This window comes from Paramisgurnus dabryanus, chromosome 1, assembly GCF_030506205.2.
Source record: "Paramisgurnus dabryanus chromosome 1, PD_genome_1.1, whole genome shotgun sequence".
In the NCBI taxonomy this organism is placed as follows: domain Eukaryota; kingdom Metazoa; phylum Chordata; class Actinopteri; order Cypriniformes; family Cobitidae; genus Paramisgurnus; species Paramisgurnus dabryanus.
In genome coordinates, this window is record NC_133337.1 from 22,295,476 (window position 1) to 22,309,962 (window position 14,487).

The 14,487-nt window shown below is 39.5% G+C and overlaps 1 protein-coding gene across 6 annotated transcripts in view; it reads right to left on the minus strand.

Annotated features, from left to right (window-relative positions):
• nav3 (neuron navigator 3) overlaps positions 1 to 14,487 on the minus strand; it is a 183,575-nt gene that overhangs the window by 79,230 nt on the left and 89,858 nt on the right. For all 6 annotated transcript variants that reach the window (XM_065268611.1, XM_065268612.1, XM_065268609.1 and 3 more), the window contains exons 7-9: positions 11,425 to 11,582; positions 5,807 to 6,836; positions 1,581 to 1,693 (exon numbers count right to left, since the gene is read on the minus strand). In XM_065268611.1, the coding sequence (XP_065124683.1) occupies positions 1,581 to 1,693; positions 5,807 to 6,836; positions 11,425 to 11,582 (1,301 nt within the window). The remainder of the gene's footprint in view (positions 1 to 1,580; positions 1,694 to 5,806; positions 6,837 to 11,424; positions 11,583 to 14,487) is intronic.

A 14,487-nucleotide genomic window follows, 5' to 3' on the forward strand; every position in this document is an offset into this window, starting at 1 on the left:
GCCTCTGATCTGTTTTTATCCCTTTAAGCCCCCTGTGTCTTAGATATTTCACCTGAGAAAAAGACTCAGAAATCTCACAAATGACTCCATTATAGTTTCAGAAGAGACCTCTACAATGTCACAAACTAAGCTCAGATTTACCAAATCTGCAATTAAAGGTAAAACTCAAAGATTTCTCATCAAATTTACTTAAATCAAATACAGTTGCATTACTTTTACAGCTCCATAATCCTTATGCTGCGTTTACACCAGCCACGGTAGAGGCGGTAAGCGCGAGTGATTTACATGTTAAGTCAATGCGATGTGATTAGGCATCCTGCTGAAGTTCAGATTTTTCAACTCGCGCGTTTCCAGTGGCAACTCAATTACCGTGTGTACCGCGGGAAACACATGAGTTGAAAAATCTGAACTTCAGTGGATTTCCTCACCGCATTACCCAATCAGGACCTTGCTGTAGTAGTGATGTGATTACAGGAAGCTAGCGGAGTGGCTGAGTCTTAGCGGAGTCGCAGAAAAATTACACGAATTACCGCGTGAATTTTTGAATGACTAGAATTTCATGCATGGCTTTCATGCGCGAATGAAGCGAGTGAACTCAAATGTTCAAGCATCCAACTTGCCGCCTCTACCGTGGCTGGTGTAAATGCAGCATTAGACACTAAGGCAGTTGTGGCCTAACGGGTAGAGAGGCGAGAGTTTTAACCCGAGAGTTGCCGGTTCGAGTCTCACGGTTGCGACTGAGGTGACCTTGAGCAAGGCCCCTCTCCCTGTTTGTGTGTGTGTTCACTACTTACTGGATAGGTTAAAGGGATAGTTCACCGAAAAATGATAATTCTATCATAATTTACTCATTCTCATGTTGTTAAAAACCTGTATACATTTCTTTGTTCTGATTACCACAAAGGAAGATATTACGAGGAATGTTTGTAACCAAACCGTTTGTGAGCCTCATTCACTTCCATTGTGTTCTTTTATCCTATTATGGAAGTGAATGGGGCTCATGATCTGAAAAAATGATGACAGAATATTCATTGTTGGGTATCCCTTTAGCAGAGGTCACATTCCAAGTATGGGTTATCATATATTGTTCACAACGTCACTTTCCTAATATATTTTAACAATTGTTTCCATTTGTATTTATCTAAAGCAATTTCCAAGAGCAACTTATAAGTAATAAAATATTTCTCTCGGCAGTGCAAATGTGTGTAAATGCAGAAATAAAGCTATTTGCATTTATTTCTCAGAGCTTGTTTTCATCTCACTATTAAGATACGTGCAAGAGCAGTGCCTGAGCCCCAGGCACCAATCTTCAGCTATCAGCTGTCACATCACAGTCACACATGCAGTATAACACACAAGCACGGGTAAACAACACATTCTGCAGCTTGGCCTCCCAAACAAGCCGGCCTTTGTCCACCTGTCATTTCTGACCTTTTCTTGCTAAGATAGCAACGTGGAACTAAAGGCCTGCAGAGCGAACCTTTCTGTGTTTTTTTTTTTTGTGTGTGTGTATTTGTGTGTGTGTGTAAGGCTTTTGTTAGTATGATGGTGTGAAGATGCACATGTGTTGGGACTCGTACCTGAGATCTCTTCCAGGCACTGTTTGGCAGTCTTGCTGTAGACCAGATCTTTTGTGGGACTGAGACACGGTTCAGGGGGGACCACAGTGGTGCAATCATTTTCTGAGTAGGTCCTGGGTGAAGAACAAGAAAATGTATTTATGTTACTTTTTAATGCTCTGGAATACATTTTTCAGTCAAGTTTGTTGTCTCAAGCAGTTGATTTCCTGCATAGGTGTGCTAGTTTGTTTTTCTCATGGTGACCATGATTTAAATGTAAGTTTGTATTTTTTCTGTAATTTAAAGATAGTTGACACCCAATAAACATAAGAATAACTTATGACTTAAAAAGTCATATTTTTGACTTAAAAAAGTGGACCTCACGGCCGTGTGAGAACTGACATTGACGAGCTGAGCTTTTCACCCAATGTTGAATATTTTTGAACTGTCGGTGCTCAGCGCGGAAAAAACGGAGAGCGTCGGCTGTCAGCGCGGAAAAAATGCTATCTGCTGGCTTTTTGAAAAAAAAAACACCATTGGAAACAATTGAAAACATACATCGGCCGCAGGCGTAAAAGCTTTGGTGTGCACGCTTCCTTAGAGGAACATGCCCACATTTTGGGAATTTAGTTTATTCACCGTATCCCCCAGAGTTAGATAAGTCCATACATACCTTTCTCATCTCCGTACGTTCTGTAACTCTGTCTGACGCAGCTTAGCTTAGCACAAAGACTGGAAGTGAATGGCTCCAGCAAGCATCCTGCTCCCATTAAGTGACTAAATAACGCTAACATTTTCCTATTTATATGTTTTGATTTGTAAAGTCACACCGTGTACAAATAACAAGGTCATATGAGACACAGTCATCTTTTTACAGTAAACATACTGGGAACTATATTCTCAGAAGGCGAAGCACTGCTACTGGTGAGGAGCAGAGAGTTCGGTCAGAGTGCAGTGCAGTGCTTCGCCTTCTGAGAATATAGTCACTTACTGGGAGCAGTTTGCTAGCTGGAGCCATTCACTTCCAGTCTTTGTGCTAAGCTAAGCTAGCGGGGAATGCATCAGACAGAGTTACAGCATGCACAGAGATGAGAAAGTATGGACTTATCTAACTCTGGGGGATAAGGTAAATAAACTAAATTCTCAAAATGTGGGCATGTTCCTTTAAAGGGGTATCACACTAACCACAGTGCTCCGCTGTAGAAAGAAAAGCGACTGGCCATGCCTACCTTTTAAACCGTAAAAATATATGAATGTATCCTCCATGGACAATCACAGAAATCAATGTGACAAGGTTTTATACAAACAAATTTTAGAACTAAAATGTATTTGACTTCTAATTAAATGGGACAGAGCCATGTGTGACCCTGCCTGTGAAAACCCAACTAAAGTCATTTTTGTGATTTACTGTTTTCTACATAAAATCATCTGATAAAACGTGAAGGACATTCTGTGACAATATAACCTTGGTTATTTAATAGTGACTGAGTAAGGGCATGTCAAAGATTAAAATAAATGTGAAATTAGTGATTGAAATCAAACTTGGATGCTCATAATCTCATCATTAGATTAGACGTATAGGGCTTTAAACTGGATTTCATATGCAGGGTAATATACAGTATTGTTTAGCCAAATTTCTATCTTCTCTAGTAAACATATTATGGATTCATAAGCATATACTGAATATTCTGTATAATGTTTATTTAAGATTCTTTAATGCTCTCCATTACAAGAAATATAAAAAAAAGATTTGTCAACTTTTTTCTCATTTATTAAGTCATATTTTGGCCTTTCGACAGGTATCAAAGGGTTTATTATAAAACGCGCAGTTCTGGTTCTTCATTCTGATTGGTTGAAACGCGTTCTAAGCCGTGATAAAATACACCGGTAACCTCACGGTTCAGACCACATTACATAAGTATCACTGCGCCACTGTTGCTGCATACTGGTTTATGAAAATTAACAACAGTGTCTTTAATCATATTTTTTATTTGTCTACAATTGCACAATTATTGACGATATCCAGATAAATGTCAATAAATATTGTTGTTGTGTCATCTCGTCGATAAAGAAACATTGTCTGAGGAGTTTATAACTCAAGTTCCTCCGTCCGCTATTATCCACTGGGTGGCGATCTTACCCAACTTAAACACTGACGCATTCACTCAACACTGAAAACACAGCGTGTAAGTTTTGATGGCTCAATCTGATCTCTTACAAAAGTTCTTCACAAAAATGGAATTATATCCGCTTTTAGCTAAAACTTTTGAGAGGTGATAAGAGAACAAATGAAGGTAGGATGAAACGTTTTTTTTGTTTGTTTTTGTTTGAAAGCGGATGGTCTGTTCTTTCATTTGATATTTTATGTTTATTTAAAGAAGATAATTTTTCTGCAAGGCATTAAACTAAAACTGGGTGGCAACTTTTAAAAAAAACGCTGACGGGGAAAGAGTTAAGCATGCTTCCAAGCATATTTGATCATCACTTCAACAGTTGCACAATATCAATGTTAATGTATAAATTAGATGAATGGTGATTTATAAAATAAACACCACAGTCTTAAATCATATTTTCATTGTGTCTTTGCAGCATCTGTGTTGGTTGGGAACTGCGCTCTGTTTCAGTCACACTTGATTCTGAGGAACTACTTTGTTTGGCGGAAGAGTAATATTTGTACTAATATAATTACAACTTATTTGTGTTTTATTATATTAAATTCCCTCTAACGTTACGCATATGAAGTATCCGTTTTATAAACGCAATAAACCCCTCGAAGCAGGGGGGTTACAGTGCATTTTATAACAGCTAATGGGGTATAACTCCGCTTCGCGTCGTGCCTAACAACGCCCCTTAGCTGTTATAAAATGCACTGGTAACCCACTGCTTCTTGGGGTTTATTGCTTTATTTTGGATCTTAGGTACAGTTTAAAAAATGCTTGCTTTCAACCTTATCAAAATGCAGCGCATCGTCTCCCTGCAATATAGAGAGATATCGTAGTCCTGTGGGTTTTACCGTGTCAAGAAAAGCTTTCCAAGAAAGATCAGTACCGGTGGAGTGGAAAATGATAACAGCTCAAGCCTGAAATTCCATAAAGCTTTTGTGTTATAATCCTTATAAGACTGTGAATGCCAAACACAGCTTAACAAAAATGCCATCATCTTCCAGAGAATAATGAACCTGTGGCAGACCGGTAAGGGTGTGTGTGGCTGTGCCTTTATAACAGAAATATCTCTCACCGGTGTGGAAAACAAAAAGAGATCTTTCCATATTGTAGCTTTCCAACAAAGGTTTACAGTAATCAGTCAGGTTTCACATATGGCACACATACGTATTTTTGGATAAACTCTCCTTTTAAAGTTCAGTTGAGCAGATATGAATCTAGAAAGAGGTCATGGGATTAAGAGATTTTATTTCTTCTTAAACTTATTTCTGAATGTGCCCTATGCCCAATTCTCCATTTATTTTACACCGTCATTTGCATCATTCTTTGTGTGCATTTCACCACCTATTTATTAAGCTAACTCAGATATCCTGCCTTCAACCTTTCAATCTATTATTGCCTATTTCTTTTCACTTTTCATCCTCTATTCAAACCCTTTTAGCATCATTAGTCATCATTTGTGACATCAACAGCTTCTCAGTGAGGACCAAAGCAGGCCACACCCCTCAAACGAGGCGTACACGGTTTGGCAAACGGTTCGGCAGATCCCCCTCAGACTATTAATATAATCGCGATGAGACATTTGCCTGTTGATTTTCCCACAATGCACTACCAGACTTTATGGGTGAAGTAAAGGACAGATGATCAGTAGGCGGTGTTTGTGTATCTAAAAACTCTCTTGGTGAACTTTCTGTTAATCTCTCATTACTGTTGCTAAATATTCTTTGTCAGCCTGTGTATGAGAGAAAGGAGACTTATCAGGTCAGAAACTGGTTTTGGTGCATCTGATCTCAACTGGATTTTTGTCTGGACCGTATTTATGAAGAGAGATTCAACTGTGCGGACAACACTCCTGCAGCCAGATTTAACAAGACACACGCAATTGGACATGAGACCTTAGGTCTTGTCTGCAGGTTGGATACAATGCTGGCATTTTTTTTTTGTTTTTTAGATTGTGTTCTTTGTCAAGTTGCCACCTTAACTAACTTTTAAAGCTGTTCCCAAAAATCTTTCTATAACCATGCAAAGAACTTGATTTGAACAACCATTTTTGTTTAAAATAACTTGTATTTGTGAATCACTCACCTATACATGAAGGGGGCGACTGTTGCTGTGTTGGGATGGTTGTGCTGCTGCTGCTGGGGCAGTTGCACTGCTCCATTACTGCCCGGTACCCCACCTCCACCTAGTCCATGAGAAACAGCGGTTCCAGAAAGTGCTGAAGTACTCGTTGAAGACACCATGCTGGTCTTACGATTTTCTAACCCCCCCAAAGATCTCTGCATATACATAGACTGACCACTTTTGCTAAGTTTGGCCTTATCCCCACCCGTTGTGGGTACACTTGCAGCAGGTACACTTGGTTGTGTCCCAGGTGGTTTGGTTGTCGCGGTCGGAGCCTTCAAGCCAGGTTTGGGAATGCCGCTGGATGCGGGGATAGCACTTTCTTTCTTTACTGAGGCTGCAGAGGTTTTGTTTCCTTTGGGGATGAGGCTGGCAATCTTGGAGACCTTCTTCGTGGGCTCCACTATTACGGGCTCCTCTTTGGGTGGTGTGCTGGCTTTGCTCTTAGTCTTGTTTTTGTCCTCTTTGTCTTTGGGCTGTGGCAGGGACTTATTGTTGTAGTTCTTGCAGTTGTTCGCGGTGGCTACGTTCTTGTTCTGGGACACAAGGGAGGGCATGGACGTCTTTCCCTGCTGTTTTGCGATCCCACAGGGTGGCGTAGGACTACACATGCCCTCATCTCCACACTCCGACAGGTCGTCCTCCTCCTGCAGAGCCATCTCGGCCACAGAGGGCGAGGTTCTGGATGCGGAGCGAGGGTTGATGAGGCGAAACTTCTCCAGCATAGAACGCTGGTTGCCAGGGGCTGATTTAGAGGCATCTGTGATGGGGGGTCGGAGGCGATCGGATGAGGAAGGAGGGGTGGGGGAGGCAGTAGGGCTGGCCAGCATGGACGATGTGGCACTATGCTTAATGTTCATGGACTTGCTACGCCAGGTTTTTCCAGCAGTGGGAGAGGGCAAAGCAGAGGCCAGCTGCTGCCCGCTGGTGCTGGAGGGCACCGAGCCACTGCCGTTCATACTGCCTGGCAGAGGGATGCCTTTCACCGACTCTGTGCCATGGAAACAGACCAAACAGCAAACACATTTGTTAGACTGATATAACAACACCCTAAAGCAACAAGAAGTGTGTTTTGGCTACAAGGAAAATGCTGTATATCTATAGCAATGATCAAGTATTGACAAGATGAAAAGGATTGTAGGATGGAAAGGTAATCGATAGCCCTCCATCCCAATCGTTACTCGGCAATTACACTGCAAAATTGGCTCCTAAATTGATTTTCTCGGAATTTATACATGTTATTGCCTCATATACAGAGCAAGTTCAGTATCACAGCAAACAAGAAATGTCTCATAAAGTAATAATTAAATTAAATTATTCAATAATTACAATACAATGATGAAAATCTTTTTGTATTTTAGAATCCAAGTACAGTATATTGGTATATGAATAAGGTAACCATACAGTACTAAGGTTTTACCATGTTTTTCTTTTTAGACATGATACCATGGTGGGTTGTTTTTAATCCAAGGCTGAGTAAATATTGGACAGAAGACATGATGGGTTATAAATAAACAATGCTAAACAAATTCTAAACCCTTGGTTGGATAACAACAACCAAACACAGGTTTATTTATAACCCAACATGTGTTCTGGCAAATATTTACCCAGCCTTGGGTTAAAAACAACCCAGCATTTTTTTAAAGTTTGGAATAGTCAATGCTATCTCATAACAATTTGTACATATTTTAATTCATATTCATTTGTACGACCATATGCGTACATTTTTGGTAGATTTGCCTTGACCCCTGTGACGTTGGGGTTAGGGGTGGGTTTTCGTTATTGTTTTTTTATGATAACCGTACATTTCTGCATTTCTGTACTGTTAATAAATCAAAGTGCCATAATATTCCCATCTTTACACTGCAATTCTGTATGATACCAATAAAAATGAATTTCAATGAAAACAATATAAAGTGCTTGTACATTTAAACTATAAATCATGTTTATCAGACATGCATCCAAGGAAGACTTTTTTATTGATTTACCAGATTAAAAAATACAGAAGGAAAACCTTTAAAATCTCACAGCAACTCAGCTTGTCTCTAACTTTGATATCCACCTAAAGATATCAAAGCCTTTGAAAAATTGTACAGAAAGAGCACAAAAGAAGAGAGGCGGAGATGAAACTTCATTTGGTTCTATTGAAAACCTTGTAGAGGGAACTGTGATTGGACTATGAATGAGTTTTGTGTGGATCGGGCTTCAGCGCATGTGTCAGCTAAATTAACCTTGTCTCTGGAGATAACAGCATACTAAATAACAGCCTCACCAGACCGATGAATTGCGGTTTCCATAGCTACACGTCTTTTTTCTCCTCACCGCTTTATTCGTTCAAAGTTAAATGTCACTCAAGTCTAAGAATTCCACATACTGTTCAAAACAAACATGTTAACAGATGATAGCAATAAGGTGACAAAAGACTTGTAATCTCAATCCGCTAATGTCTAATCCAGAATAGATTGTTTTAGACATTTTCTATGCCTCTCCATTGTCTTCGATAACATGTTCTTCTGAAGTTTCCTGAGCCCCCCGCCATACATCGCATGAAATAGCACCGATCTTCTTTAAAGTGATCTAGGAATCCTTTTGAAAGCTTCCTGGACTGAGCTTTAGTTAGCAAACATGTTGATTCACTGCGTGTTACCTTGCTGACTACTGTCTACATAGCTGACTTATAAGGCAGCATAACAACTGTCATTGAATCTCAGAGTAGGTTCAGTCCAGATCTGATTTTGTGTATATCCGATAGGAATTTGATTATATTTAGCAAGTGTTAACAGCACCATGGCTACACATTGTCATATTGTAAGACAACATTAAAGGTTTTTAACTTGATTCGGCACTGTGCAGACCTATTGGCGAATTACATCAAAGTACCGCAAGTGAGATTCAAAGCATACGTAGCAGTCTGAATACAGAGCACTGATCTTCTTTAAAATGATCTGGGAGCTGTCCACAAATCCTTTCATGGACTGAGCTTTAGTTAGCAAACATGCTGACTACTGTCTACATAGCTGCCTTATAAGGCAGCATAAAAATTGTCATAGCACTGTGCAGACTAATTGACGTCAACAAGAGATATTCAATAGCATACGGAGCAGTCTGCTTCACACAATGTCGATAAACTATCGCATAAAGTCGAAAACACCTAATGCAAAGCCTTCTTTAGTGTTTTTGGCACAGACCAATGCAACGGCATTGTCACAGAAACCATTGCAGAGAATTTGGTACTACACTGAAAAATAAAAGTGCACTACAAGGTACACATTTTTGACAAGCGTAAAATAACAATAGTCTATAGAGTGCCACAGGGATGACACATTTTTGCAGGACAACCCCAGAAGTTAGTAGAACACTGGTTTCCTCAATAAAAAGCACTTTTATTTTTCCCATAGACTTTTGGATTATCGGAAAAAATAAGCTCTGCGTTTAAGAAAAGTTGATGATACTTACACGTTTGGTCCAACAACTTAATCTTCACAGATGGACACAACTTCCAAATTCATAAAAGTTGTGTTCCTGTGTGAAGATTAAGTTGTTGGACAAAACTTTTTTTAAACACAGGGGTAGTTTCCCAGACAGGGATTAGTTTAAACCAGGACTAGACCTTAGTTTAATTAGGAAATATAACTAGTTTTAACAAACATGCCTTACTAAAAACATTACTTGTATGCATTTTAAGGCAAAACAAATGGCACTGCTGTGTTTTAAGATATGGCAGTGCAAGTTGTTTTCAGTTTGGACAACTCTTCCATTTATATTTTTTTGCAATAATTCAAAAGTCTATTGGAAAAACGAATTGGCTTTTTAGTAAGGGGACCAGTGTCCCACTAACCTATAAAAATATGTAATCTCTGCGACACTATTAGGCAAAACTAATACATTGTATGGACAAATATAAAGTAAAAACAGACTAAGATGACACATGTTAAAAAGGCCAATGTAGTTTTTTGCACGTTTGGTAGCTTTAATTGGTTTGAGCTGTTTCAGCAGCAACATCAGTTTTTGTCTTCACCTCAGAAGCACACCTTTAGGGGCGGTTTTCCGGACAGGCATTAGATTAATCTGGGAATCGGCCTTCGTTATATTAAGACATTTAAGTAGTAAACCTTACAACAAAACAAAAAACAATACTGCCGTGCATTTTGGGACAAAACATTGGCACTGACATACAATATTATTAAGATATGTCAGTACAAGGTGTTTTTAAATTAAGCCAGCTCAAACATGAATTTTAGTTCGGGATAAGCACTGTTCAGGAAACTGTCCCTTAATGTCTTGAAGGGATAGTTCACCCAAAAAAAAAAAAAAAAAAAAAAAAATGTATCACTCTCTGTCATGTTGTTTTTAACCTGTATGAGTTTCTTTCTTCTGCTGAACACCCGCTGACTTCCAAAGTAAAACAAACAGGTACTATGGTACTCAATGGGTACCCAACTGTGAGCTTACAATTATTCGTCAAAATATCTTCTTTAGTGTTCAACAGAAAGAAGAAACTCATACAGATTTCAAACAACATGGCGGTTTTCATTTTTGGGTAAACTATCCCTTTAAAATCCTATCTAGGTAAGCCACACACTAAGATTTAGAAAAGAGATACAGGTATAGTCTCTTTTCCAGCCAGCCCCTCCCATGATCTCTTCAGTCTGACTCCTTGGACAGAGTAAAAGGAGGTGAGAGGAAAAAGGGCAGATGGTACAGTAGTTTGCTTTTCTCATCTACAAAGGTATTGACTTACAGCACTGTGAATCAAGGTTGTAACCAATGTCAAACCCAATCGAAAAGATCAGGCATGGGTCTGAGAGAGATGTCCCTTATTAGGATTCTCTGATTCATCAAAAGCTCCATCTGTGATGTGAGACCTTCTGTCTGGCTTTGCATGTGCTAGACCCCCTTCATAACCGGTGTCTGGGAACTGGCATATGTGCTAACATGAAACAGGAACAGGTAAAGACCGGTATAAATCTAACTGGGCTGTGGAGCCAAAACACACAGCCTATGAAGGAACTCATTTGGATCATTAATGCACTGGGTGAATGAGAGGCAAAAGAGGGGTCACGCTTTTTTGAACTTACAACCCGACTTCAATCAGCACACTATATCAAGTCTAGTACAGATTTATGAAGTAACCAACCAAGCCAGTGGAGATTTACACACCGGTGGTTAAACAGCCGCGTTGTGAACCCTGCTATAAATGATGCTCCGGCTTCGACAGGAAGATGAAATTTAAAGTGAAATCTGAATAGGCTGGTTATGGGGAGGCTGCAGAAATATAACTTGAATGTCATCTATAAACATGAAAAATGCAGGGACAGTTAGACGATCACCTTTTCAGATGTGAACATCACAGCAGGGAGGAACCACAGCACAATATTATACTAAATGTTCCTGTTTTTCTACAGATGTATTCAAGTTACCTATTAAAGATGTTTTTAAAGGGGAATCATCTTAAGGAATCTAGCCGTGTGCAAACTGCTCTTTTGTTCCCTTGGAAAGTGGCTCCATCTAGTGGATAACAACATATCTGACCCATTAAATATAGCACCAGTGCTATAAAAACTTCACCTTAAACTCACCTCTGTCATTGCCGCTGGCATACTGGAGTGGTTTGTTCTTGTCGATGCTGTTAAAGCTCTGGCTCCTTCGGTTAAGGTTTGAGGAAGCGTTGGCTTTACTGCTGCTGCTGCTACTACTGCCGCTGCCTGCAGCGGGGACTCTAGAGGGGCCTGGTAACCTGGAAAACATAAAGACAATTTGGACGGGAGGTTAATAAAATGTTATTTAATGTGTTTATTAAGATGTTTTCCTCATGCGAGCTATTCCCCACAGTGTAGGTGATGTCAGGGGTTATATGGTAGTAAACATACACACAACCAGGGGCGTAGCCTGCATCTTACAGTAAAAGTGGGAGGAAAGGGCTATATATATATATATATATATATATATATATATATATATATATATATATATATATATTTGAGTAACATTAGAAACAAACAGCATAGGAGTATAGTAAGTGCACGGGTCCAAAATACTGCTTACATTGATGTGGCACATGAGATGCGGCATTACAGGCATGCATGTCAGATGGTCGCGCACACATAATTTTAGGCCCATCTAGAGTTTTCATCCTAATCCTACCCCCAAACCTAACCCTAAACCCAACATTTTACAAGATTTCCCAGCAAGCAAAAACCAAGACAGTGAAATGACGGCTAACTATAGACCCAATATAGTCTGGCTATGAGTAACCCACTTCTGCCCTAAATAACGTTGAATTTGGTTACATGCCGTTTTTACCAAAATAATTTGGAGAAGTATGATATTTCATCATGTAAGCAAAGTCAACAGGTGTTCAAAGTGTTTTGCTTTAATTTCTTTTCAATGAGAAATTTATACGCTAAACGTATACGCACCGTCTATTCTTTGGCTATGGTTAGACGTCTATTAGACTTTCACTGACAGCCAAATTTGCCTTGTTTTAGCCAAAATTGCTTGCTGGGTTAGGCTCTAGCTGTATCCTATCTAACCAGAACTACTATTTTTCATCCTAATACCAGTGGCGGCTCGTGACTGTTCCTCCGAGGGGCGCAAATTCATGATATGTGTTCGGAGTGTCATGTGTGTTGCTTGTGTTTTCAAAATATGTGTTTGTTGGTCATGTGAACCGTGTGCATCACGTGTTTTGTCAAAATAAGTGCCTGCTGCACACGCGTCGAAACCGCTTATGATAAAAGAGACGCTCACATTCACAAAATACACGCAAGACACTCCCTTAACAGTAAACGCTGATTACACGTAAGATTATGCGAGTATCTGGCAAACGCAAGCGTCTCTTTTACCATACTGTAAACCCTTTAGACACATCTGCAGCAGGCACTACTTTTGACAAGACACGTGATGCACATAGGTTCACTCGACCCGCCAAACATATTTTGAAATTACAAACCACACACATGATGGGCTATATGTTGTGACAAACTTTGCATCGTGCGCCCTCGAAAAAAAGGTCACCGGCTGCCTCTGCCTAATACTACCCCCAAACCTAACCCTTAACCCAACATCTCACGAGCTGTAGCTATATCCCCTCTAGCCAGAACCAGCATTAAAAAGTGCGGGGGACAGAATCATCCATATTTCAAAGTGGTGGGGGGTATGTCCCACGTGTCCCCTGCGTATTCTGCGCCCATGCACACAACACACATCTCAAACATCTAAATGAATATATATTTCAATTGTTTTTATATATATATATATATATATATAAAGCTAATTAGTGTTTCTGTAGCTTATCTGTTAATGCATTGTTTTACACGTAATGACAAATAATGTAAAGACTGAATATTTAATCTAAAGGACACTATAAAGCTTCCCCAGAATTTGTGTACATGCTTGTGTGTTTTTCTTTGTAGTTCCTTGTGTTGAATCCACAATTGCTGATGATTTACCGCCACAAAAAGCTTGTAATTACATGCAACTGCCAGTTCATAATTGGGCAAAGTGACCCGTAACACAACAGTCCAACAACATCTCATAAACATGCCACAGAGAAAAAGAACAGCAGGAGTTTAAAATCGGTCAACGCTGACACGAATAGAAATATTTCTTAACAAAGTTAATTTAATCAAGCCAACATTAAAAAACTAATAAAGGCCTTTTAGTTTCAATTAAACAACTGTGAAATGATATTACACAACACACCCATCTGAAATCTGAATTAACATATGGCATTTTCATCAATGACACATTCATTTGAGCAAATAGTTTATCTATGAAAGATGGTTTGCAGAAGATAATGTAGTTTAGATGCATGTCTCATCAAACGTCTAATGACATCGCTTCATCACTCACAAATTTCCCATCATGCAACTCTGCGCATAACCTGTTGTGCAGGATGCATCGGCAGCTATGAAAATCTGGATGGTGTCTCATATTGGGCATACCTACAGTTGTATTTTCAAAAAAGTAAAAGAGTATAAACACAATTTAGTCATGATTTGGGACTAACTGGGTATCTGAAGCTAAGCAGTGTTTGCCAGGCCAGTGTGTATGTGTGAGTATAAGGGATTCTGCAAGACTGTCAGACAAATGGTCACAACTACAGTAGCTGTCACCCTTTCAAAAAATACACATTTGCACCTAAAGAGTGCATACTAGTATCTCAAAGAGACAGTGTATAGGAGAGGACAGGGCGGAGAGAGGGGTACCAGATCGCCAAAGGACCTTGAGCTCAGAATCGAACTCGGGTTGCAGAAAGTTAGTCTGCACCACATGTCGGAGCACTGCCCACTACACAGTCAGCTCCGACCATAGGACCTTTTTAAAGGGTACTAACTTAACCATTTCTTCTGACAGTATTTAACAGTCCCAAAATGACCGATACACAACTGAGGTGATCAGACAGTAGATCAGGTCTTTAGGCTTATTTGCTCTTGCTTATAACAAATAACAATTAAAGCAGCATTACTTCTCATATTAAAGCTCTGAGGGTTAGGCAAGGTTTTAGTGTAAAACAACACTTAATTTTAATAGCACATCACTCCACTTCTGTTTTATGCATGCATCTCATTTCATTTACAATCTTCACAGGCATACAGCCAAATCAACCTTTGTTTCCCAACCTGACCATAACCTTGTAG